This window comes from Phoenix dactylifera, chromosome 8 (assembly GCF_051530095.1).
Source record: "Phoenix dactylifera cultivar Ajwa chromosome 8, Ajwa_hap1_PhDact_Kaust_v1.1, whole genome shotgun sequence".
NCBI lineage: Eukaryota > Viridiplantae > Streptophyta > Magnoliopsida > Arecales > Arecaceae > Phoenix > Phoenix dactylifera.
In genome coordinates, this window is record NC_143197.1 from 30872456 (window position 1) to 30899955 (window position 27500).

Genomic DNA, 27500 nt, shown 5'->3' on the forward strand with positions numbered 1-27500 from the left:
GCTATTTTTTCACTGATTAAAAATTGGAGTTTTTTTTTTCAAAAGTAGCATTAAGTCATCAAATTTTATAGGTAAAGCCTTTTTATTTATTAAGAATATAATAAGTATTTTTATTAACTTTTCTAAAAAAATTGGTGACTAACCAAACATAAACTATTTTAAAAAATACTATTTTTTATAATTAACTAAATATATTAAAATTATTTTTTCAGACTTCATGTGGAAAAAAAATTTTCCACAGACCGGACAAGGGCATGGATAGTGGAACCGCGTCTCGATGTGACCCTGGAGGCGATGATTAATTATAAAGGAATAACGAGGAGGGTGGGAAGGACGGGTGAAGGTGCGAAGGGGGCAGGGGGTGGGTGCTTTATCGACAAAAACAAGAAATGCGGGAAGAAAAAAAATAGTGTACGGGCATTTGGCCACCCCAACCGCAACCGAGATTTCTTTGGGCCGTTATGTCAAACGGGTTGTGCGCGTGGGATGGATAAGACCACGGATCTATGAATTTCTGGACAAACGGTGACTGCATTACTAAAATTGGTTACAAGATTTAGGTTAATGACTAGCTGGCTGCAATGTTCTTTAATCCAGAAAAATGACAAAAGGTTGGCAATTATATGTGAATACTCTCACAGATGCACATATTCGCTAGACATCAATTACATGATTAACTGCCGGAAGAGAAACCTTGTTAACACATATCATATAGTTTCAGATCATAACTCCTATGACTATCAAGTATGAATATTGTTGAGTTGCTTTAGAAATCATGAAAATTTTCTGGTGAACTTTGGTGAAAAACATTTAGCTTAGCTGGATGTGAATTATTAGAGCCTTGTTTAAAACAAAGATTAATTAAAAAAAATGTCGTCTACATTCTTAAGATATTGTGAGAATATGTATAGTCCGCACCAACTATGCATTAGATAGATTTTAGATATTTATATAAGGCCAAAAACTCAAATAATACTTTTTGGTTATTATTATTATTATTATTATTTTGGATAAGATCTCGGATCATTATAAATAGTCTTAGAGCTGATTTGGCCCATGGTCTATATGGATCAGAGGATACTGCAGCATGGGTTTGTTCGGGATGACCATAGGTTAATCGTGCTGTTTGTAATTATATTTGTGGTACTTATAATTGGATTTGAATGGATTTAGATCTTTACTTGGCATCATGTATTTAGTCCCACGTCGACCATGCATTGGATAGATCTTGTATATATTTATAGAATCAAAAAATTCAAATAATATCCTCCAATTAATTTTTTTTGAGTGAGATCATAAGTTGTTGCAAGCATATAAAAGAATTGAAGATTTTTGTAAGATTGCCTCTTTAGATATCCTGTGGATCATGGGAAGTTCTAAGGACTCATTTGGTTCGTTAAAAAAGAAGAGGAAAAGTGTCGTTAACGGAGAAACAAAAAAATACCTCTTATTTGGTTGAAGTTTTCAAAAAAGAGAAATAAAAAAATAGCATTTTCATAGAAATAAGATTCTCATATTTAATGAGAAAGAAAAATCCATGAGGGCATGAGAAATCTACTTTTTTACTAGCAGAAAATTGAGATCTTTATTTTTACAAAATTACCTTTGAGCCATCAAAATTCATGAACAAGATTTTTTTTATTAAGAGTATAATAGATATTTCATACAATTTTTTTAGTAAAGTAAATGTTCAACCAAACATAAGTTACTCTAAAAAGTACCTTTTTTATTATGATTAATCAAATACAGTAAAACTATTTTTTCAGATATTATATTTTTACAAATTATTTTTTAAAAATATTTTAATGAGGGAAGAGGGCAATCTTTGGACTGTTCAATTGCCAGGTATGGCCCGGCAAGTTGTTATTTGTCTTAATGTGACCCTGGAGGCGATAATTAACAAGCAAGAGCCTCAGAAAAAAAAAAAAAAAAAAAAGAGCCGGCTTGGAGTGTGAACTGGAAGGGGGATAAAGCGAAAGAAACGAGAAGACAAAAGACCCCACCACACGTGACGCTACGACGGTGGTTGCTTACGCATGCGAGCGCGCGTGTGCCTTACGTCACTCTCCTTGACCTCATATCCCTTCTGGAAAAGTTGACACATGACGCCACTCTATTCCCTGCTCCCCACACTGCCTCGGATAAGATGCTCAAGTTCAACGAATAGGGATTGTATCCTTGGGGAAAAAAAGAATCACTTTCCTTCGCATCAATCCACCATTGGATTGCATCATAGATACTTTGGAATCTGTGCAGATATATGGAGAGAAAGTCCGAAATACTCCAAGATTTATGCAAGATACATCGTGAAAAGAAAAAAAAATCATTTTTTGGCACGAAAGATACAACCCAACCTCTAAGCTTGGCATTATGGCATCTTTAATTTCTAGCTGCCATACAGATTGGAGAACTAAAGGACTCATATTGTTATCTTTCGCGTTAAAGATGGATTCATCTTTCTCCAAACAGATTTATCATCGGATTATCCACTGCACAAATTTCAAAATGATCCAAACTTGCATCATTCATCTCTTGCATAGATCTCAATTCTCAAAGCAAGCAAGAGATGATCCAATAGTGAATTAGAGTAGTGGAAGGTGAAGCTTTCTTTGGCGCAATGGATATGACCTAACTCTAGGAACTAGGAGGAGAATGGATTTGTTCTGGAATTTTAGAAATTTCCTTATCGATCTATTATCTTAAGCCACTTTCAACGCTCATGATGTCCATGTTCCTCTTTTGACAGCTGGATCCTTAGGAGCAAGCAATTTGGCAGGCCTAAGAAATGCATGATGCAATCCAAAGAAAAGTTTTGCTTACTCGTTTAAACAGAATTGTATGCGAGACAGAAAGAATAGATGTGACAAGATGGTAATTAATATTGTAAGGATAGCTCATGCTTTAATTTAACATTGAGGATTAGGTGTACCAAACAAAGAGCATCTATTATAATAATGAATAATTATAAAAATATAGAGGCACTATTTTAACTCTTTTTTTTTCTAATACATATGTGTAAGAAAGAGAGAGGGATGTTGAGAAAAAAAATGGAAAGATGGTGCATTTGTGGGTCTACACATGCGCTCTTTAATTTTCTAAATGCACAATCAAAATGTGCACATTACTAAAAGTGAAGAGGGAATTTTATAGCTCCTCAAGTCAATTGTGTTTGGTATTGTTTAAAAAAAAATAATGCTATGCGGCTCCCACAAAGTGTACATGAGTAATCCTCTTGCTAGGAGACCAGGAGATCGGTGAAACTCATACGTTTATTGTCAAACATAGTAGGTTGGTTGATTATGAAGTTCTCAACTTAGCAATTGCGGGACTTATGAACTTTTTATGTGCAATGTACGAGCATTTAAAAGCATTCTTAAAGAAAGCACATTGCAACTTTTAAAGCAAAAAAATGCTTTCTAAGAAAACAAATATTTGGTAACAATGAAGAAAAAATGCCATTAGAAAATTCAAAAAGAGTGCAAAGAAAAGCTAAAAAAACTAACTTCTAGCTTTTTCTAAATATGGAGTTAAAATGTGTACATTACTAAAAGTTAAAAGAGGGAATCTTTTGGAAAAATAAAACAAGAGGCATTGATCTCAACCCATTACTAATTAGTGTTTCTTAAAAAGATATTTTGTAACCTTTCAAACCAAAAGAATGCTTTTCAAGAAAATAAGTGTTTGTCAATAACATAGAAAATGCGCTTCTATAAGAAAAAAGTCAAAATATTCTCACGAGAAGCCATAAAACTTAGTTTCTAGCCTTTCTTTCTGTGAGAAGAAATTTTTAGAAGTAGAAGCAACATAAAAAAACATCCTTCAATATTCTCTTTATATCTTAAGCATATGATAGGTGCAACGAACGTTATTATCGAGCCACAAATATAATGAACGTAGGAGGGCAAATTATTGGTCTCACGATTGCTTTAATTTCTTGCCATTTTTGGTTAAAAAAAATGTCGGTCTTATGTTCACTATTATCAAAGTATTATATACGCCCTCCAAATGGATTTTATACCCAATTTGCATGGATGTTGTTGAAGAATCCAACAATACCTCAAGCATTCAATCAATCCCAAATTCAGTATACATAGATGTAGCTTGGGAATTCAACAATACGTCAGGAACTTGACCAATGCCCTCTGGCAAGACTCCAATTTATCATTCATGTATAAATATATCTTAAACACCATTATTGGCCATCCAAAACACTGTGCTGAAGTGCATGTTAAAGTGATATCATCATATTTTTTTCCTAGAGATTGAAAGTTACACCCGATCTTATCCAATAAGCCAAGAAATATGACTGCTCCACAAGTATTGCATCAACACATTGGATTAAATTTAGCAAAATAGTTGGAAACTGAATTAACAAAGGTCATAACTAGGAGGCTGAAACTTGCAGCGTCTCTTCCTCTATGATCTTCATTGGGAGCTTAATTCAAGTTTGACTACTTCACTACCTACTTGCAAGTGGATTTATTATTCCTCAGAAGGAAAATACTTACAAGTGGATTTATCACATTTCTCTTATGGGAACTGGTGCTTGCAGCAGTGGTTACACCCCATTGCTCAGTAAATGAGAGCTAGGTTTATATCTACATTCTTAGATATTGCACTTGAAAAAATTTGGACCCAGATAAGTATAGTGTAGGTGGGTCAGTCCCCCATCCATTATATAAAGAGAAAATACAAAAAAGAAAAACTCTCATGAACATACGCTGTCACATGACTAATCATTGTAATCCAATTTAATGCCAGTGCTCGTTACGAGCTATCTAAATAAAAATCCGTAAATACGCTTCCTTTCCTAGGCTAAACAAAGTGCGATCCTTTAATGATTTAGACTTAAAAAAAAAAAAGCATATATTCTCCACTGCATGGGTGGTGGCGAAATAAGCGCAAAATCATAAAAAAGCACCATCTTTTGCCTAAAGACTTCTACTCCAACAACTGATAGTAAATGTACCAACATCAATAACTTAAACAATAAGTAAGAAGAATATGTATGAAGTTAAGATTGAAGCAGTTTGAGAGCTGATAAATATTAAATGAGGATCAGGGATAGCAGTTATGTGTTGCAAAACTATCACTGCAAATAATTAATCTCCTGAGGCGACAGATTTATGGTATAATTCTCTCAGTACTTGGACAGCAAAGCTAGAACGTTTTTTTTTTCTTCAAAGTTTTTCTTTTACAATTAAACCTGGCGAAGAGCACTACCAAGGCGAACTACAAAGCATTTATTTCTTTTCTTCCATATCATCAGAACACAGCAAGTGAAGAAAGCTTACAAAAGAATGAAAAAACTAAGCGTCTCACTCCTGCAAAAGCTTGTTTGGGTGAGATGTGATAGTATCTATAAGAAAGTCAGGCTCGTTTATGAAGATACTACACATTGAAGCTGGCTTGTTGAGCATAGCCGCCACCTTGTTTTTGGGAGTTTTCACCTTTCTTTTCACCATTCATTGCAAAGACCGTGCGAACCAAAGTTCTGACTATGTGAACTTTTACCAGACCTCGCTTTGGTGGCAGTGGCTTTTCTTCCTTCCTCGAGTAGGCGACTTGATACTCCATTGCGGCTAGTTGTTAAACAAATGGAAGGGCTGCAGGTAGGACTGGTATTCAGGTTTTAAATCAGGATATTGGAGGTTTCCTCTCTTGGACTGATGAGTTGGACTGATGGGGAAGAGAAGAGATAAGATGGTATTTATAGCCGCTTGCGGCAGTACTCTAAGCTTCAACCTAGAAGGAGCTCAAGAGATTCTTCAAAATTTCAAAAGTTAATGCCACAAAAGATGGTAGTGTTCACATTACAATATGGTAAAAGATGCTTCTCACAATGATATCTAGCAAGTGATCTTGCTCTAGTTGCAATAGAACATGATGGGACCCATGATGACCATAAAAACAGCTGAAATGCAAAGCAAGTCTCATGAATCACATTACCAAAGCATATTCAAATCACACGGTAGACCGAGGGTTCTCTTCTGGTCTGAAACCTACTACTCTCTGTCCTGATGCTCATCTAATTCTGCTTTTGGGTATCATCAGGTTGTGTTTGTACTCTTGCAGCAGGCACTTGATCTGAATACTGCTCATAACCTTCAGTAACTTACTAATCATAAAGGCACTTGATCTGAACCATAAGCAAAATACCAGTAGCTGATGGAAATCTCCTATCCACATGCATTAACTCCTAGCATGAGAAGTTATTGCGAAGACGGATTGGAATATAAGTGCAGGATGTTCATTATGCGGTAATAGTTCCTAGCCCGTTAACCACCTATTCAGAAAGTATCCATTCACTAGAAGCATCGGGTAAACTATCAAAATTCCATGATATTTGAGGGGCCGGCTTGCGAATTTGCATGATATGTGGACCCATTGGAGAACAAAGAATCATCGCAAGCTGGGTGAAAGAGCGCGATCAGCTTTTGGCAGCTGTTTGTTGGGAAGTCCGGCGAGATCAAAATTAGAAGATATTTCTTAGAAAGTGGCACTTTATCCATTCAACCCTTCAAAAAGCAATCCACACATTCCATAGTTGGGAGTGTCTCCTGTACCGGGAATACAGAGAAGAACAACCAGATTTTTTGGAGGGGTCTAACTTCCTTGACTCAGTCTCTGCAGTGCTTTTCTTATTCCCATTCTCTTCTTCTTTATAAATTCTTTTCGTCTTCTTTATGTAAATATCTTCTCTCAATAAAAAAATCTGGGGGCAGCCGCTGGCTACCTCCATTTACATCAAAAAAGGACTCGACATGAACTGCATCATATTTCGAGCCCTATCAATATTGGCTTAGAAGTTACTTAGGTTATAACTGAACTTCAAAAATTGTAACTAATTCAAATTAGAAAAAACGATCGTGACTAGAATGGCAACTGAATGATTAGCTTTTAGAAAATAGAGAGTCTGTCAGATCAGAACTGCAAGTGTTAGTTGTAACCAAATAAACCTAAGAGAAAACAAGAAAGATAGCAATTTGTTAGTGGTTGATAAGCCAAAACAGAAATTAAAAAAAGGACCGTGTCATCTTTTGAAGGGCAGACCAACCAGCTACTTTAGCGAAACCAAGAAGATCTTTTTGATTACAAAGTATAGATCAATTCTTAAACAGATGCATTACCTTTCAAAGCACCTTTTGTTTCGTCGAGCTTTTGTTGCTCAACCTTTGAAATTATGATGCCTTCATGGAATACTTCATTCCGTGAAGTTCTGTTAATCTGAAAAAAGGGTCCATTCGTATACAACTTGAGTCTTCAAGAGATAAGAATATTGAGCCAGCGCACTCAAATGTGAGTGGGGAGATATGGTGGCAACTCTCCAAATGGAGGTGGTCCTGGGTTCACAAGTTGGGGGTAGGACCACATCAAGCAAATAGCCTTTAGATGAGGCATTTGCAGATTAATAAGAACCGGAGAAAATTTAATGGCAGTCAATCTAAGGTGCTATTTTTTTTTTCCGAAAAAAATTGAGAGGTCGAAGTTAAATTCTATTTTACTTGCTATCCGATCCAAGGAGAGACAAATTTAAGCCTAGAAAAAACCACAAGCAACCCTAGAAAACATTTGAAACAAGATTCTAATGAAAACAACTTTCATTAAGCATGTCTTCAATCAAAAAAAAAAAAAAAAAAACTTTCACCGAGCATATCCCTTGTTGACTTCCTCTCCGTGTGGGTCTGCCCTCACCTAATGTAAGTGGTTTCCGACCAAGAAGAGCAATTATAACTGGGAAAAGAAAAGGTGATATAGCGTGTCTGCTGCCACTAGAAGGAGAAAACTAAACTTGTGTCTTTTAGTTCTGCCGTTGGGAAACAGTAGATACAAGTCAGTGCTCCAAGCTAGGGTTGACTCGACCAAGTCGTTGCCGACATTTGAGCCAGATTAGACTTTCCTTTCGAGTGAATTTTTTTTTCTAGATTAGACAAAGCAGGGTTGGCCACAATGGCATTGTCTCGTGGAGTCCGTGTGTTGCACTTTTCTCCAAACAATGGCTTGGGCTCATATCAGAAGCTACCAAAAAGGACAAAAATATGACCTTATCCCTACCAATCACTTGCCATATTAATAAGTCAATTATTTAGTAATTACCTAATTTTAGAGTTCTAATATTTTGAATTATCTATATTCTTTATTCTTGTTTAATTAAAAATTAAATATAAATAAAATGTCCGGGTCTTATCTTAATTTAGAAACTAGAGTATAAGATCTTGTTGGTCTTCTTCTTGTCTAGATGACTGTAGCCTATACAAAATTAGGACTATGAAAATAGATTTGTAGAGAAAGATATACGAGGCATGCTAGATGACAATGCTCAATTATTCGAATTGGTCAACACAACGTAACTCAATCTATATGAACAAAAAATATATATCCAATCAAAAAAGGATAATAAATCAAACCTGGGAGCTAAACCTGGGAAAGATAAGAACAAACCTGGGAACCAACAGAAGTCTAGAAGTTAGAGATAAAAATTATAATAGATACGGTCTGGCGCCAGAAAATGTCCAAACCTCAATCGCTTACTGGCTCTGAAACTTGATGAACAGTGGTGGCAGAGGCCATTATATCAAGGCAGTGTCACATGCAGAACAATTAACTGAACTCGTTCACCATGTCTTACCAATGGCATCATGTAATTTTTTTTTTTTTAAATGAAATATGAAGGAAGTGAGAAACTTTCCCCATGATCTACTGGAATTCAAAATTGAAAGAGAATATGGTACAGGGAAAGGAGATGCAGAAGAGGAAGGAGATTACGTAGAAGATAGACCATTGGAGATGTTCTTGTGACTATCTATAGCCTTGACAGAGCATAGATTCCCCCACAAGTAGAAGAATGCAAGGCCTTATAGAGGACTGCAGAAATCGATGTCTTCCTTTCGATTTTTGGTACATGATGTCTTCCTTTTCAAGAGAATCCTAATAGAGCAATTGACTGCATCATGTAGTTTTCAATTTGGCAAAAATATAGAAGCAAGAAATTCGGTCACACCACACTTTATTTCCATCACTTCACCGACTAAAAAAAAGAAAGACAGAAATAGGTTCCCAGGTGTTAAAATCTCAATCATTTAGAATTCATCCCATTTCAGATTTCTAGCTCAGCAGTAGCATTCATATCAAGGTTTACATCGCATCACACGCAGCTAGGATGCTTGAGAGAATGAAAGGATCCAGCCCGTCTTAAAAACCCATAATACCTGAACTTAATCATATGAATATTGCCTTCTTTCGCATTGTCCTTCGCATTCCCTGGCTTGGTATAACAGAATCGAAGGCATAGCAGCTCTATAGATTACAAAAAGCTTTATTTTGTTAACTGGTGGATGGACCTTTGAATCACTCATATCTTCAAGTTTTCTCCCGAGAATAGCCACTTCACTATCTCACTCGCCATCTTCTTCCCCTCCCTGCTGCCTTGGAAGCTAGGCTGACGAGTGACTTGAACAGCATTCTAATAATCCTGGCTTTTACCTGCCCTCGCTTTGGTAAGTTTCTTCCTTTGTTCCCCATTGGAAGGTCAGCAACTCCATATGCCATCGCAACGAGCCCCTCGACAATCTGGTTAAAAGAAGAGAGACTTTGCAGGCTTTTGAAAAATAATGATGCGGGAAAGGTTGAGGGTTCAGCTGTACCTACTGAAGTGCAAGAGTAGCAGCTCCTAAGAACAAACTTTTTTCCAGCAAAATGTGGCAGGGATCTGGAAAAGAGGTAGAATAACAGGTAGTCAGGAAAGATTTTTGTTTGTTTGATACACTAATGGAGTGATATATTGGGATCCCATGTTCACAAACTATCTTTCAAGATGACCTATAGAAATGCCAAGTGATAAAGAGTTACTAAAATATCCATTCATGCATCACATCACATAAAATTTTCATAAAAGAGCTGCGATCTATATGTGGCTTTCAATGCCATGATGGTAGCTTTTATTACAAGTTGCCTGCATCCAACAGCATCGTATTTTTCTATATCCAGTGATATTAATTTGGCACCACAAGCGCATGGGACATAGAAGGCCTCACCGTATCAACCCCAGCAGCATGGGGATAACTAACCGTTGGTGTGGAACAGGAAACACCTGTACAACTTTCAAGAGAGATTTAAAATAATAAGAATGATCAAGAGGAACTCCTTATATCACCTGAAGTAAATTTGGAACTTGAGGAAGGCCTTGCTGTTATTTGATGGAGTGTGATTTCGAATCAGAGGTTAAAGGATGCAGTTGCAATTTGCCCAGCACTTATATAATTTCAAGTTGAGTGCTTACAGTATGTCAAGGATGACTTCTTATACTTTCCTAGTCCGTGGAGCTCGTGTCTTCATGCCTCTCCCAACAGTGACGTGGTGTGCTTCCCAGAACCACCATAAAGGCACAGGATTAGAAAAGAAGATGAGATACGTCTCCTTCTGCTGCCAAAAGTAAAACCAGGTCAAGGTGGGGAATCTATAAAAAAAGGATTGAAAGTTGCATGGAGAAGTTGAAGGGTTTTTCAATCTTCCAAACTCTTACTCTGCTTTCCATCAGTCAGTTTCTGAAGTGTCCAACTTGAGTGGTCGATCAATGGAAACCATTTTCTTCCTTCAGAAAAAAGCAGACACCAGGATGATCTGTCGGAGTGGAATTCTCATGCGACTTGCATATAACCACCGAAAAGAACAGTGACCCAGAATATTTTTTAATTTCCAAGAGGCTGATGTGAAGGCTCCATTCAGAAGTCTATTTCCAACTTTGCCTGTATTTCACGCCAATATCACTTAAAACAAGTCTCTAATTTTTATCTCAAATAAACCAAGTCTCTCATCCATCACAACATAAAGGTGAGCTGGAGAGCGAGAGAGTAACACAAGTTGCCACCAGGTTCTCAGGTGACAATATGCACCAGCTTTTTTGGTCATGAAATACATTGATCATTTACTCATTTACTAGAGACTGACTGCAAAATAAGACTCGGACTTTACCTTCACTGTGAACAAAGAGAGAAGGTTGTCAAACACCATATGCTCTCATGGACTTGCCACAAACAGTCTCAGGTAATTTCCTTTTGTTTTGGCTCCAGGAGAAAGAAGCTTCTGGCTTCTGCAAACCACATTATCCAGAATGAGAACAGATAAATAAACCTTAGAAAAGATTTTGTTCGGTTGACTTCATAGAATATCAGTAGTCGGAGTCCTCCCTGCCTTCGAATCCTCCATGACTGTCTTGAGAGCAACAAGGTAAGCTTTGACCTGGTAGCAGTCAGCCGGAACACGCATGCAGCTTGACCAAAACACAGCTCCAACTAATGCTTTCACATTATAGGATATAAATTTTTGGCACCAGCTTTCTATTGCCAGATTGCACTTATCATATCTATTTCCACAGAAGATCTTATATGGTGCACAAGGTGAAAAATAACTTACAATATCTGGTAAATCTTTCTGAGATGCTTACAGTAATAACTAAATGAATTGTTCTTTCTTTTTCGCTGCTTGTGCTTCTTACTCTAAACTAGAGTCACTTCATGTTGCTAATGGTCCTAATCTATCGTTAATATGTATATTTTGTTTAAAAAAAATCAGGTGATTTCGCGTAATTAAAACGGCATAAAGATGCAGTAGATAGACTTTTGATCTACTGCAGGGGAAAGAGTTGTTTATCCAAAAAGATAACAATGATCACTGTATCCTGGACAGAAGTATGAATTACCAAATAGTAAATGAAGCAACCAATTAATCTGAAAGAGAAAACCAAGAGAAGAGGAACGATTGCACTTTGGCACCAAATAATAGGTGGTGCAAAAAATGTGCGAGTTACAACTTCAACATGATTTCGCTGGTCCTTATCTTCCATATAACAATGGATTATATTGCATGTTTACCTGTTCTGAACAGCGGCAGCTGGAATGGGGTGAAATTACATGGTGAGAAGGTAACCGTTTAGATTGCCATCTCTGGGACCATGACAATGGATCCTGCAATAGTGAATATCAAACTTCTTTTTTTTAAAAAAATGGATATAAAATAGTGAATATAAAACTTGTCCAGTAGATGAGGTAGGGCTGCTCTGTTTTCTTGATGGGGGCACATGCAATAAATGACACTCATGTCACCAGGAATCCCATCTCACAAGTTTGTCTGCCATACATTGTGAAGGGGATTTCTTGACAAAGCATCATCCTAGGGTGCATATATGGACCATCACATAGATGATTAGAAGAAGTAAACTTAATCGGCCATGATAAAATTACACACAAAATGATTATGAAAGACATTCACATGTTATGTTTGTCCATGTACGAGCTAAACTGTAGTGGTCTTTGGATAGTTACACTCTCTCAGGTGATAGATTTGAGAAATAAGAAGAGATAAATGCAATGGGAAATGTGGGGACTCATGCGGGAGTGTGTTTAGTTCCACAACGGTTATTTGCTGGATAGATCTTGGATACTTATATAGGATTAAGAAACTCAAATAATGCTTTTCGACTAGCCATTTTGGGTGAGGTCCTGGGTTGTTATAAATGGTATCAGAGTGGACCCGATCCATAACTTATGTGGACTTGGAGATACTGCAGCACGGATCCATTGGGGCAGACCACAAGCTGATTATAGTGTTTGTGATTACATTAGAGGCCATCTCACTCACTCTTTGATGTTATATAACAACTATCCGCTGCAATAGAACAAAAATCTTTCAACTATCCTCTTCTTTGAAGTGTATATTGGGTTGCTCGATGACTAATTGTTTAGATGTGCATCATTTGGTGTAGACAATCGTTACTAAGTATGCATCAAAGAAGCTTATATATGCATCAGAAAGCTGACGAGTTTGTAACATCTAACTATGTATTATATACTACTGAACATAACGTTTTGAAAACTGTGTATCGATTTGCTTGGAGATGTACATTCGGTTATTACCGTGTATATATCAAAGAAGCTTACAATGCCACTAAGGTGGTATCTTGGTGATAAGGGGGCGATAATTCCGGCCAAGTTGTCCGAGTTCGAAACGCGCGGGCGTCGATTAAATTACGAGATCGGATGCCCCATGCCCGGACGGCTTGTTAGTGCTTATGCTTTTCTTCCACTTGTGCTAAGGTAGCGCTGGGGTGATATACCCACATGTGAGGCAGTGAGCCCACGGGTCGGAGAAGGCACGCGAAATCTACGACCTGTATTGAACATTCCCTGGTAGAAGGGGGCCCAGTGGGAGCTGCTACGCGGGTGGGCTGGTCCATCCCCTCTACCTTCCTATTTTTCGCCAAAAAAAAGAGAAGAAACTTACAATACATATCAGAAAACCGATGAGTGCATATCGCTTAACTATATACTGTGTACTAGTGAGCACGAGTCCTGAAATGGTGTATTGATTTGTCCAAAAGTGTGTTTTAGGTCGTTGCTGTGCATCTATCAAAGAAACATATAGTATATATTAGAAAACTAATGAGTATATATCACCTAATTTATATTGTGTACAGGTGAATGCGGTGTTCTGAAAACTATGTATCGATTTATCTGAAGGTATGTATTGAATCACTCGATGACTAATATACGATGCGTATATCATCTAGCTATATATATTATATACTGATGAATATTATATGTTGGAAACTTTATATTAATTTATCTTGAAGTATGTATTGGATCACTATTGGTGTGTATCAAAAATGCTTAAAATATATATTAGCAAATCGTCAAAAATATATTAGCCTCTAACTCCATTTCATAAAACTCTAAATTCTGTATTTTAAAAAATATATTAGCCTCTAACTCCATTTCATAAAACTATAATTTTTGAAATAGTTTTATTATTTTTATGGACGGACAAAGAAGAAAAATCTTGTGGGGAAGAAAATAGGTTTGACGTGAAAGAAGAGAGGATGCAAGTGGATGGTCTTTAACTCTGGTTAGGAGAGCTTCGGCTTAATATGCCTCTTGAATTTTTTCAACCGAAAAAAAAAAAATATGCCTCTTGAATTTTATGGGCGGTATAAGAGATATTGTAAAAAACCAGCGATTTTCTCCGGTCAGCGCACTAGAGTATTTTTGTTGGTTGCGACGTGACGGCAAGCCTTTGAAACCCCCAGAACTCTAAGAGAGATAGAGCGCTGTTTCCGTACTGCCTGACCTACTATTTCGCGCTGTGCCGACGAGCAAACTACTCGACTGCAGTCGTCGAGGCGGCAGCGGGAGGAAATCGCGAGAACAGTTGTACCGGGGACCCCTCGAATGGCGTCTCTAAGACAATCTCTGAGAAGTCTCGGAGCCTCGCGGCTCTATAACCGACCTTCCCTTCTCTCGCGCATTCCTTCGAGCACGGTCCGAGCGTTCGCCGCAAAGTTGTCTCCCCCTTCGAAGGCCGTCGTCTACGAGCAGCACGGTCCTCCCGATCAAGTTACCAAGTTCGACGCCTCAACCCCGCCCTCTCTCTCTCTCTCTCTCTCTCTCTCATAAACACATGCACGCACACCCACTCATCTCTCTATTTCTTTAACGTCACTTCCCCAAAATAAAAAAGAGTTAGTGCTTTCTTTCTCCCTGTTATTGTACTTTTATGGGTCGCCTGTGTGATTGATTGGTTTTAGAGGGCAACAAGGGATTTTTTTTTCTTGATTTCAAATCTATCATTTATACATTATTCAAAATATTTTATGGTGTTAATAATAAAAGTATGCTAAGAAACATTATTCTGTTAAAACAAGTATGTCAACTGTTTGTGCTTAAATCCAGTATAATGACGCATCAGTATTTTTCCTACAGGGTGATTGATCTTCCACCAGTCGAGCTGGGAGCAAATGATGTGTGTGTCAAAATGCTTGCAGCTCCAATCAATCCCTCAGATATCAATAGGATAGAAGGTTTGAGCTCTTTGAGGAGTTGCTACTTCATGTTAACAAATATTTAACTTGGAACTACAAGAAGATTTTATTTTTTCCAGTTTAGATGAAACTCAGGTGTCTCTCTCTTTTTTTTTCCCCTTAAGTTAGAACAGAGTCACATATTTTTTAGGTATTCTCAGCCTCTCTCTCTCACTGTTATATTCCTAGGAAACAATTCATTAGAGGAATATTAGAAGAATAAACTGATGGTGAACAACTTAGTGCGGTACAAAAAATTCATAGGAAAGGCAAAAGGAGTCCCAAGTGAGGGCTGGACTTACGAGGAAAATTTGAAAATATTGATTTTGGTAAATTTTATTCCTTGATAAGGATGAATGTTGAAGGATTTATGAAGCCCACTATGTTAGGGTTTCCTAGTTAACCAAGTGGTTTTTGCCCTGCAATGATTATCTACCATCATATGTTATAACGAACAATCATATTACAACCAAATTAAGTATAAAGATTAAAATGGATACTCTTTCAATTTCATTAAACATTTTTCTGTCTTTCATTTTTGTTCATAGCTCAAAGGTTTAGCTACAATGCAAATGCTCTTACTGAACTTGTCCGATCTTGCTGCCAAAATTGATGTGGTTCTAGAGCCACATATGCAACTAGAAATGCATCTTGATATTCTCTAGTGCAAGCACGAATATCTAGCATATTTTTTAGCATTCAAGTTGCATTCATATCTATATATATATATATATATATATATATATATATATATATATATATATATATATATATATATATAAAGAAGGATTTGTCTTTTTTCCTATCAGCTGTGGCCTTTCTTAATTTCTGTAAGCATATTTCAGCAAGCATATTTCTGGAATTCCAAGCACCATTTATGTTTTTTTTTCTTCTTTTGATCCAACACATTGCTTTGAATGACATTTGAGGAGTTCCTGTTAGCCTTACATCTTTTTTCTCGGCTTTATCAGCTATTTTCCACCTCTTGCTTTCTCCCCTTTCTCTGTATAATTTTCTGAAAACTTCTACCCATGTCTCCCATCTAAATATCCTGAATCGCCATTAGAAATCTCTATTTAGACTTCTGGTGCTTATACCTGTAGCGAGATTTCCTTTCTGGTTCAGCTCGTTAACACATTTTGCTTCTTTTGTTATAGGTGTCTACCCCGTAAGGCCACAGATCCCTGCAATTGGAGGATATGAGGGGGTTGGGGAAGTTCATGCATTGGGATCTGCAGTGAATAGTCTCTCGGTGGGCGACTGGGTCATACCATCTCCTCCATCTTTTGGTATACTGATTATTTATAATTATCTGGTGAGAGTATTTTATAAGTAGATGAATATACTAGCAGGACTGTTTGGCTATGATATGCCGTGTGTAGTGCACATGGTGTGAAAACAGATAACCCCCAATTAGAGCTTCATGCACTGCTGGGACTTTGCTTTTTAAAGTAGAATAGGTTTTACTTTGGTTTTGTTACCATAATTTCCTAGGGCCTGTGCTACGCATCAGTTAACATGACAAAGGATATGGTCCTCAGGAACATGGCAAACATACATTGTAAAAGAAGAAAGTGTCTGGCATAAAATTAATAAAAATGTTCCTATGGAGTATGCTGCTACAATTACTGTAAATCCTTTGACTGCGTTGCGCATGCTGGAAGACTTTGTCAAGCTGAACTCTGGTACTTTCTTCTTATCATGTTATAATGAGATCCACTCTTTTAAATTAAGTTCTATATGTTTCTTCATTTGATATCTCCTGATTATTCGCTGCATTTAATCAGGTGAAAGTATTGTGCAAAATGGTGCTACTAGCATTGTGGGTCAGTGCATTATTCAGCTTGCAAGAATCCAGGGCATCTGCAGTATAAATATTATTAGAGACAGGTGCAATTAACTTCTGTTTACATGTTTTGCATCTTTGTGCCCAACTAATTCTACAAATTATTGCTTATCATCTCTGGCTTGAAGCTTATGTCGTGTTCCTGATGTCTCCAACTTACAACTAATTCTTCTACATACTGGCATATTGTGCAAAAAAAGACTTTTTAATAATAGCCCATTTTGGGAGGAGCCCCACCAATTAAGAGACCATCTTTTTTGTTCTTCTTTTTATTCTTCCAATGTTCATAAATCCTGAACTAGCAGGCAATTCCAACACTGAACTATTTTCCAATTTTTTCTGATATGTAAAATTATTTTTTAATTAATGAGATCCTTCTCTTCCTCCTGCTTTACTACTGATGCAGAATTTACATCTTTCATTTACTGTAGTTCTGTTTCGTCTTTCAAGATTCATTCCTACATGGATCTTTATGCCTCTTGATCAATTAAGAGTCCAGCAGTGTCAATCTATAAAATTGAGTGATCGTCAATTTTTCTAGTTATAACTTTGAAATGGGCAAATCAATTGTCAATGCATCTCATAGGAAGCCTGACCAAATTATGATATCTTTAGACATGCTTTTGCACATGAATACCACATTGAGCATATAAACCACTATAACATCCAAAGCCAGTTAATCAGCATGCAAACTAGGGCCATATTAACATATTTTTCATTTATTGCTATAGTTGTACCTTATGTCTAGGGTGGCAATTGTTTAGGTTGATAGAGATTGTGATGGTCATATATTCCAACAATTCGAGACATGACCAAGAACATACCAGACCACATTTGAATTTGATATATGTATCTTTGCACTTGTCATAAATCAGTGAGGTCTCAGCGTGCATGAGAAGCAAAAGGAACTACAGAATCAGAAATATTATGCCATGTTATGCAAGATAAGGGTCAAAAAATAGTTGAATTAAAATGTAGTATCTGCATGTGCTATGTGTGGGGGAGCAAAATATATGGTGTGCAACAACCTAAGACCTCATCTAAAAAGGCTAGCCGGAAGGTGCTATTTGGGTTTCTTGGCCCTGTAAAAGTATCCAAGATCTACTTAGTGCATAACTGTTGTGGGACTAAACACATGCTTGCACGGGTCCTTATATACTCCCTCCATTTAAGCCTTGGTGTCCTCAACAGGCTAAGAGTCCAAATTCATTCAAATCTAATCACAAGCAGCATGATCGACCTATAGTTAGCCCTCATGAACTTGTGCTACAGCATTCTTTAGTCCACATAGGCCATGGGTCGGGTCCACTCTGATACTATTTGTAACAACTCAGGACCTCACCTAAAAAGGGCTAGGTAGAAGGTGTTATTTGGGTTTGTTGACCTTGTAGAAGTACGTAAGATCTACCCAGTGTATAGTCGATGCGGGACTAAACACATACCCGGCGGGTCCTCACATGGTGGGTTTACTAAATTAAGATTCTACACTTCTAATCATGATATACAAAATCTAAAGTGCCTAACAACCAAAAATTGAATATATGGTGGGTTTAGGGACAACTCTCTCCCTCTCTCTCGCTTGCTCTATCACCCACAAACACATACATAGTAGCAGTAGTAGTACAGGATAACTATTTGACACACACATACATAATATTAGTAGTAGCAGCATAGGATAACAAAATATGCTTAATGAACTATAAAGAATGTTCAATTTGTTTCCTGTTTTTCAATATTCATTGGGAGAATTGTGTTAGCTTATAGAATATATGAAGTGATAACTAATGAAAAAAAATTAAGAAAAGATAACCAATTAGCGGCTTCAAGTGTTTTTTGAATTTGTTGCATCAGCTTGAATGTTATTTACCTGGATATCTAATGATGATAAATTGGCTCATCTTACAGATTTTAGTGGTCCAAATGACGAAACTTATTCTTCTTTCCCTGCATATATATGTAGGGCTGGCTCAGAAGAAGTTAAAGAAAAACTTAAGAGACTTGGTGCAGACGAGGTGTATACTGAAAGCCAATTGGAAGTGAAGAATGTCAAGAGTCTCCTGGTACTGTGACCTCTTGATTAATTATAAATATCTGGTAGATTTGGGTTTTGATCACATATTTCTCATTTTCTGTATGAAGTTTCTATCTGAAAATCAGTTATTTAGGCCGTATTATACTCCTGTTGATCTGTATACTTGTCCAGAAAATAATTCTATCAATTTCTTCATGGTTTTCTCGAGAGTCCATTTTAATCTATTCTTGATTCAATCCGCATGATTAGGGAGATCTGCCAGAACCCCTCCTAGGATTCAACTGTGTTGGAGGAAATGCTGCTTCTTTGGTCCTCAAGTTCTTGAGGTAACTCCAATTTATAAGAAGTTGTGGCAAAATTATGTATTTATGTCTCAATCAAGAGCCAAATGATGCAATTTTTATTCTTTCAGGCAGGGAGGTACTATGGTAACTTATGGTGGCATGTCGAAGAAACCTATCACTGTACCCACTTCATCATTTATTTTCAAGGTTAGTGCATCAGAAGTTTTGTGCACGACCGTTTCTATCATTGCTTTAATTTCTCTTGCAGTTGCATGATATTTTGCGCCTGCCATTTAGAGACAAATGATGTTGTGGATGGAATATATCAGAATGTTGATGGTAGAATTAGCTACAAAACAGAATAGAAGTTGCATCAATGAACTTATGTTTCTCCTCTGTCTCTTTCCCAGGAAAAAGAAAAAGTGCTCTTAGGTTTACTTGTTTTATAGAAGTATATAATTAATGGAAAAGCCAAATACCCCAAAACTTAAATCCATTTCTACTAATGATCCTACCACCTTTCAATACTGCAATCACTCAAATTTTGTACCTCTGGATTATTGTGATTATTTCACCACTCGAAAAATGTGAATTTATGAAAATTATTCTGAAAGAATGATGGAATACCCTGTTACAATCACTGTTCTTGGTGAAAGTGAGCCGCTCTCTCATTTCCAATGATTAATAAGCTTTCATCCTTGAGATTTGAAGAGAAATTCATTTATTTTCAGAAATCAGTAGATATTTGCGGAGGAAAAATAGAGCCAATGAAAGCAAGAGGAGATTTTCATTAATGAAGGAATAGTAAAATACCAGAGGGTTGGCTTTGGCGCAACCGAAAGGTTGCTTCATTTTAGCGTGGAGGCCATGAGTTTGAAATATGAAAAAACCCTCATCGCATGTAGGGGTAAGGGCTCTGTACATCTGATCCTTCCTAGACCCTGCAATGTTTCGTGTCTCATTCATTGGATCTCTTTCTCTCTCTTGTATGTGTGTGTGAGGAATAGTAAACACCAAACCAGAAATTTGGACATCTAAACTAGTTAATGTGCAAGCATGTCAAACTAGTCCTTTCTCGACCATTGTTCTTATTAACATGGGAGCATTATTTGTTGTCAATGCATTCTTTTCAGGATCTCTCTTTGCGGGGGTTCTGGCTGCAGAAGTGGATGAGTTCAGATAAAGCAAAAGATTGTAGAGCAATGATGGACTACGTTTTGAGCTTGGTGCAAAGTGGAAAGTTAAAATATGAGTACGTATTTCTTCCTGCACTAACAAGTTTCACTGCAGCCTTCCGAACGAGGGAAAACCTTATTAACCTTCATGTTGCAGTATTTTGCTATTTACCTTGCCTAACCATATGCATGAATCCAAAAGTAAGATTTACATTCATTATTGCAAATCTAATGAGATAAAGGCATCATCATGCAGGATGGAATTGGTCCCATTCGATCATTTCAATGTGGCATTGGACAAGGCACTTGGGAAATTAGTCAGCCATCCCAAACAAGTTATCAAATTCTAAGCTTTGGGAGCTCTTCTCATGTGTAAATATCGACGAAATTTTTCAAACAATCAATAAAATTTGGGTTTCTTGTAAGGACATGGTTGCTTCCTTCTTTAGTTATTTTGAGAAGTGTCTTGTCATGTTAATCCACATCATGATAGCACAAATAATAAAGTTATTTTGAGAAGTGCCTTGCTTCCTTTCTTTTCATGCAAGGACAAGGTTTATTGTTTGTGCATGATAATTTGCTTCTTTCATCTGTGCTGTTGGATTTTCTTTTTCTTTTCTTTCCTTATATATGGTGGTCCTGGAATCCATCTGCCCATTGGAAATCATTTTGCGTAATCTGTATGATCCTTATGAAACCATGGCTGGGAAAGATGGGTGTTCGATATTTTTTTATTGCTAATCCAGCATGGCAGAAGATAGGCTGTTCCAGCTAGCTAGAACATAAGCTGGATCTCATTTTCAGTGATTGTCAATGCCATTCATTTAGGAGCAATCCATGTCAGCTTCTTTCAACTAGCAAAAAGAAACAGTACGAATCTAAATTGGGCCAGGGGATGTGCTCCACTACTATATTTTCAATGATGAAAGCATTCAATCCACGTCCAATACAAGCACAAAGAATTGAGTTCTGAAGCAAGAGTGTTTCATTTAGTAACCGATGCTTGAAGTCATTAACATCAAAGAGCTTTAACCTAAATAACACCACCATCTTTTCAGAGAGATACAAGGTTAAGGATTAACCAACACCCAAGGTGAACATAAAGCAGAATATTAGAACAGTTTTCCTCCCAATTATGGGCAAAAGCAAAGTGAGTCGCCACAAAATCTGCACTTCCAGCATGGCAGAAGCAGGCAGTTATTTGCTAGCTATGCTTAGACAGGATGGACTCCACAACACCCTGAGCAATGGGATGATAACAGTCACGAGCCTCTGTGTAGATTCTCTTGGCTAACATCTTCTCTTCGTCCCTTCCGGTGCCTTGCACCAAAGCAGTATACAGCGGGCGGAGGTACTTCATCCTTCCCACTTGCTTTAAGGTCTTCTCAACCTCCCCAAAGTACTCTTTACATCCAGATGAGATGGCCAATTGAAGGAAAGCGACTTTCACCTCCCAATCTCTGGATTCTGCTAGCCGATAACGCGCATCTAGAGCAGCTACCTGCACCAACAAAGGAAGATGGGGCAGTTTTTGGATGAACTGAGATGCATTTTTCAATTCAATTATTCCATATGTCAAGTTAAAATGCTTGTAAAGAGGTGGCAGTCAAGGATCTCCAAGTGGGATATCGAGCAAGTCTGCAGAGAAAGCACCTTACAGATAAACAAGATTTCAAAACATCAAGAACAAGAAGGAATTAGTCCAAGAGGCTGTGCAAGAAAATTTAGCCTTGAGACAGTGGCTTAATGCAGAATACATCAGAATTGATACTCAAAACAAGCCTTATCCTGATACATCACCCTGTATTCTAACAATTCCCTTGAAATCATGATGGTGCCTGGAGAAATCTCTAGAGCAAATCAATGTGCAACTGGCCACGTCAGTGGCCCAAATGGATGCAGCCATAAAAGGTCAAGCAGAGGTTCAGACAAGCTAAAAGGGGATGCAGCTATTCATGTGGTCTTTTCTGACTGGCGGAAGGCCATAACATACAGTGGATTCGACACTGTCCACTAAAGCCTTTAGAGCAATCAGCTTCATGATAGGTGGAGAAATGAAATAGGAGAAAGTTCTCAAATTGTTCTTCATGGCTAGTTCTCTCATGATTCAAATTAACTCAGGCAGCAATCAGATTACAAACATCCCTGATTTTTTTCTGGATTACATTTGTTACACCAAATTAGAACTCTCCTAAATAGTTTCGCACATATGCCAAGTGTCATAGTCCCATAATGACTAATAAAAGGGGTGCCACATGGGTTTATTAGTTTGGGCTGGTCCTCCCTCCCAACAACTTAAACTTTTAGGTTGTGAGTTTGTGCAAGTGATATCAAAGCCAAGCCCATTGTGAGTCACAACCTTTATTAGTTATGTGGGCCCCCCACAGAGGGCTATCATGGTCGAGGAGGACCGGGTAGGGTTGAGTAGGATCTGAGCCATGGAAGGGCCCCCCTCTCTTTTGTGACAAGGGCGTCATGAGATTAGGCATGGAAGATTGTCATAGTCCCACATTGATTAATAATAAAAGTGCCACATAGATTTATTAGCCTGGGTGGTTCTCTTCTGATGTCTGCGACACAAGTATGCCTCTAACTGATGTCCTGCCTTAATTTCATAAGTAAATGCAGCTTTATTGCCTGTAAGTTAAACCAAGTGGCTTGATGACTTTATTATAAAAGAGAAAAAATACCAAATTGTAGAAAACTACAATCAACTGTTCCCTGCTTTCCTTGTAGCCAGGACATATCAAGCAAAAACTCAAGATAAATTGTATTATACAAGGAAAGACAAGTTAGGGTCCAAGACAAATTTCCTTTTGTGACGTTCTTTCAGTAAGATACCTTACAGAAGCACAAGGCCATGCTAAAGTGATCTTGTAGAAAGAGATGAATAAAAAATGTCAATACACCTCCATTGTAATCAATAATAAAGAAATAAAAGAACATTCCAAATTAAAGAGAAGATGATGTCACCATCTTTAAGGCCATCTTAAACCAGGAAAATATCAAGAAAATTTCTGAAAAAAATGCAGGACTTTCCTCTTTCTTATTAATTAAGTTCTAGATCCTCACAAGATCTTGAAAAGAATAAATAATAAACCTTCTCTTATATAGCAAATGGACCCTCTATTCCATGGTTAATAACAAGAGAACTGAATAAGAAAATTACCATGCTTGCTCTATACTCTTACACAAGCATTATTAGCAGGGGAATTTTAGAGCCGTTAACCACTCTCATTCCTTCCATCAGACACATACCTATCCCTGCTTAGGAACAAAACCATCTTCACATAGATTTCTCAACAAAATAAGCCTGGAAAACTAACCAATTCTTCATCTATCAGTCTGCGCAACATATGCAACAGACATAAGCTAGACTGCTGGCTTATAGAAACATAAGCAATAAGAAACCAACATTCTAAAAAACATGTTGGTTTCTTATTAAATATGCCTACTCCAAAAAACAGCCTACAACCCTTGCATTGCTACAACTAAGCACATAAGCTGATTTAGTAATTATGAAAAGGTGCCATGATGCATTTCACAGATAATATAGTGTTAGTCGAGTTGACAGAATGTAAGAATAATCATCAAAATGTACAAGTATGAAAACTGAAAGACCTAGAATGAAATAATACGAAATATAAAACTGAGAGAGATATAAAGGAAAAAAATAAGAGACTTCAGAAAATGATAGTATAGATATACCATATCGTCATGTTTATTATAAATATATAGGATCAAAGCATCAAGGTATCAAAGCGAGGTTCAAGAGTGTTGTGATAACTACATGCCTAAGACTAATGCCATCATTCTACAAGTAAGGTAGCAATGTTGCATATATCTGTAATGATTTGTGGATATTGCTGTTGAGGAGCAAATGAGAAGATGAACGAGTAATAAAGCAAAAAAGGATAATGTTAAGCACCAGTATGATCATACAGCAATTGACTAAAGAAAGGCATAAAAATGACATGCAGAGTGGTGGAAGATCAACTGAGACGATATTGACATATGAGACAAAGATCTCATGAGGTTTTTATATGGAGAAATGCCACAATTGAACAAAACATAAACTGACATGAATAAAAGTTGAAGGCATGATTTTCAAAGATGCTACATTAATATCAAATGAAAGTATTCATCTTTAAGAAGTAGTCATAAGTATGTGGTCGAAACCAATTAATTCCAGCCTTGATCAACCCATTTCTATTCAAATTTAACAATCATGAAGGCATACCAAAACTTTCCCTACTTTCAAGTTTCTTCTATCTAGAGGGAAAAAAGGAAAAGAGCTTGGCAAGTATTATATGGTGATTGACAAGATAACGTTAATGTAAAATATGTAAAATATAGAAGAATTCAGAACAGCTGGTGTTAGAAAAATGGTGAGTTAGCACAATTAGCCTAAGAACGTTCAACACTGATCATTCAATATGCGAACCAGGAGCCTCTATATGGAGTCTTTGATTGACCGGCCATTCCGAGCACAGGTGGTTCGCTTTTATATTGTACCAAACAACAGAAAGAGACAAACTATATCCAGCTTCAATACTATAGTCCATCATTGTGAACATCAGTAACTAGATAAACCATTAGGTTTAATGTCAGGCTAGACAAATTTAAGAGGATTAAGGAAAACAAGGCCACTGACATGGTAAAGACAAAGCACTGTCTCAAATTTGTCTTGTCACCAAAAAATCATGTTGGTTGAGCTGGCACAACTGAAGAGAGTATCAACATCTCATGCAACACTAAGTTATAATAACTTCAACTACTAGCCTCCTATAGGTCACCAGGCATTTACAAGTATTAAGTAATGCCACAGGCCAAAATTATGTGTATATATCAACGTGGCTGCAACTCAGTGTTAATTGGAATCACTGCAGAATTTACTTTTTCCATTAAAAAGTACAACCATGCAAAAAATTATCATCCAAAGCCAGTACCTGAGAAGCTTCAACAGCTTTGGGCAGATTCTCCAAGTAAAGTTCCCATTCCTGCCCATGCCAGTCTGCCACCTCGTCCTCCCTCGGCATCCTTCCAGCATTAAAATCCTTTGCCAGCAACACAATCTTTGCATAGATGGTTGACACTGGCTCCATGGCATCCGGAGGGATCCCAGTACCCTCCACCCAGAGCTTAAGATCAATTTGATTTTCTATTCCAGGCACATTTGCCTTCAGAAATTCAAGAAATGTCTCTGTATCTATTGATTGGAACTTAAAAGTGGATATGTATTTCTTCAGAAACTCATCAAATGCTGGACGACCAATCTAAGAATCAACACAAGATGAGAAAGAAAGTAATGGATCCAACAAATTCTGAGCAGTCTTTAACCAATAGGAGTAAGAGAACACAAGCACATTCCAACTGGTACCTGGCGTTCTATGCGCAAGAGAAATTGGAACCCTTTCTCATATGGCACTTGAGAGTAGACAGCATCCGGGTCGATTCCTGCAAGTTTCGGCTTCAGCTTCGTGAACTCCATGTTGTCTTTGAACCTCTCCATCTCCTCATTCAAACCTCTCCAACCGATTCCACTGTTTAGAGCTGCCCGCTCCTCTCCCTGCACCACCTCCACAATTCTCCTCTCGGCATATGTAGTGAATCCCTACAAATTATTATTATGGAGACTGAAAAAAAATCCAAACTTTCATACATTGCAATGGAAAGAGAATGAAGAAGAAGAAGAAACGGGGATGCAAATACGAGGAAAAAAATCTAACCTTATAGAATCAGGATGATGATGAAGAAGAAATATCGAATCTTGGGGATGCAAATAAAAGAGAAATCCAATCTTTCATAAATAGGAAGACGAAGAAGAAGAAGGAGAAAAATCTAATCTTTTTTAAAAGAAACGAAGAAAAATGGAATTTTGTGGGGTTAAGTTTCATAATGGTACCTCATTGAGCCAGAAATCCTCGTTGGTCTTATTGGTGATGAGATTCCCCGTCCAGCTGTGGGCGAGCTCGTGCGCCACAACCTGGGCCCCGGAGGCGTCCCCCTTGATCACGGTGGGCGTGAGGAACACCATCCTGGGGTTCTCCATCCCGCCATAGGGGAAGCTGGGAGGAAGCACCAGAAGGTCGAATCTTTCCCACTCGTAGGGCCCGAACAGCGCCTCCCCAACCCGGATCATCTCCTCCGTGCCGGCGAACTCCCTGGCCGCGGCGTCCAGCACGGCGGTACCGCCCTCGGCGTAGACCCTGGTCCTGGGGCCGACGTCCCGGAAGCCGATATCCCCGGCGGCGAAGGCGAAGAGGTAGGGGGGGATGGGCTGGTTCATGGCGAACTCCTCGACGACCCGGCCTTGGGCGCACCAGAGGGCGTCAGGGCAGGCGGGGCCGGCGTCGCCAGGGGCGGGGTCGCGGCAGGCGAGGTGGGCGGCGGCCATGACGGCAGAGAGGGGGCGCGGGAGGTTGAGTTTGGCGGAGAAGCGGATGCGGGCGGCGGGGGTGTCCTGGCAGGGGAAGATGGAGCGGGCGTGGATGGACTGGCACTGGGTGAAGACGAAGGGGTGGGAGCGGGAGGACGTCTGGGCGGGGGAGAGCCACTGGAGGGCGGAGGAGGCGGGGGTGGTGGAGAAGGTGAGGAGGAGGGAGGAATGGGAGGAGAGGGAGACGGTGAGGGCTTGGCCGAGGATGCGGTCAGGGTTGGAAGGGGAGAGGGAGAAGGGGAGGGGGGAGCCGGAGAGGGGGTCGAGGGCGGAGAGGTTTGAGAGGGAGCGGGTGTCGAGGGTGAGGGGCCCGGTGTGGGGGGAGGGGAGGGTGAGGAGGGCGGATCCCAGGATGGTCGACGTCGCGAAATCCAGGTAGAGGGTGAGGGAGACGTGGTTCGCGAATGGCTGGCTCGCGTCGGCGCACGAGTGCGGGTCCAAAGGAGCCATTATTTCCCTCTTCTCTTCTTCTTGTTTTCTTCCTTCCGGAGAGCGAGATCGTGGCAGAAGCGACGACCGGAAAGTCGGGGGACGGGGGTTTTGAGAGCTCGGAGGTACGATGAAAGGGTTCGCAGGTGATCGCAATGACAGTTACCAACTTTAGATCCCGTTTCATTGGCCTTTCACGGAATCGACGGGCTTACGATTCACGCCGACCGTTGGATATCACGTGGTTGCATCTCGGGACACCTGCGAACGCTTGCGACGATTTTTTTTTTTACCTCTTTTCGTTTCCGCACTTTCTGATGAAACGGGGCGACTGCATTTTTCCTTTCTGATGAACTGAACTCAGCAATTACTGTGACGACTTTAGCTCTATGCAACACGTAAGTCTATTTTGAATCACAGCCGTCAAGATTGCAGACAGGCAAA

The 27500-nt window shown here is 38.6% G+C and overlaps 2 protein-coding genes and 1 long non-coding RNA gene across 4 annotated transcripts; 1 reads left to right on the forward strand and 2 right to left on the reverse strand.

Moving 5' to 3' along the window:
• Window positions 1–8676: 8676 nt before the first annotated feature.
• On the reverse strand, window positions 8677–10731 carry LOC148702815 (uncharacterized). The gene is made up of 3 exons (XR_015967642.2): window positions 10523–10731; window positions 9645–10422; window positions 8677–9570 (listed from the first exon to the last, which is right to left on the reverse strand). It is a non-coding gene; the product is annotated as an uncharacterized LOC148702815 (long non-coding RNA).
• Window positions 10732–13855: 3124 nt separating this feature from the next.
• On the forward strand, window positions 13856–20741 carry LOC103702847 (Polyketide synthase, enoylreductase family protein). Of its 2 annotated transcripts, none has more exons than XM_088703553.1 (10): window positions 13856–14395; window positions 14754–14851; window positions 16009–16140; window positions 16393–16536; window positions 16639–16741; window positions 18658–18757; window positions 18979–19055; window positions 19142–19220; window positions 20147–20265; window positions 20445–20741. In XM_088703553.1, exons 1-10 carry the CDS (start codon window positions 14223–14225, stop codon window positions 20536–20538), a joined length of 1119 nt encoding a protein of 372 aa, XP_088559679.1. In that variant the 5' UTR covers window positions 13856–14222; the 3' UTR covers window positions 20539–20741. The 2 variants fall into 2 exon arrangements, 1 of the variants encoding a protein (XP_088559679.1); XR_016396306.1 differs by lacking the exon at window positions 20445–20741 and adding an exon at window positions 19745–19920 and having other exon boundaries at window positions 14019–14395; window positions 20147–20266.
• A 409-nt stretch (window positions 20742–21150) lies between these two features.
• Window positions 21151–27229, reverse strand: LOC103702846 (peptidase M1 family protein). The gene is made up of 4 exons (XM_008785437.4): window positions 26094–27229; window positions 25569–25802; window positions 25138–25464; window positions 21151–21689 (listed from the first exon to the last, which is right to left on the reverse strand). Exons 1-4 carry the CDS (start codon window positions 27075–27077, stop codon window positions 21393–21395), a joined length of 1842 nt encoding a protein of 613 aa, XP_008783659.3. The 5' UTR covers window positions 27078–27229; the 3' UTR covers window positions 21151–21392.
• Between the last annotated feature and the right edge of the window lie 271 nt (window positions 27230–27500).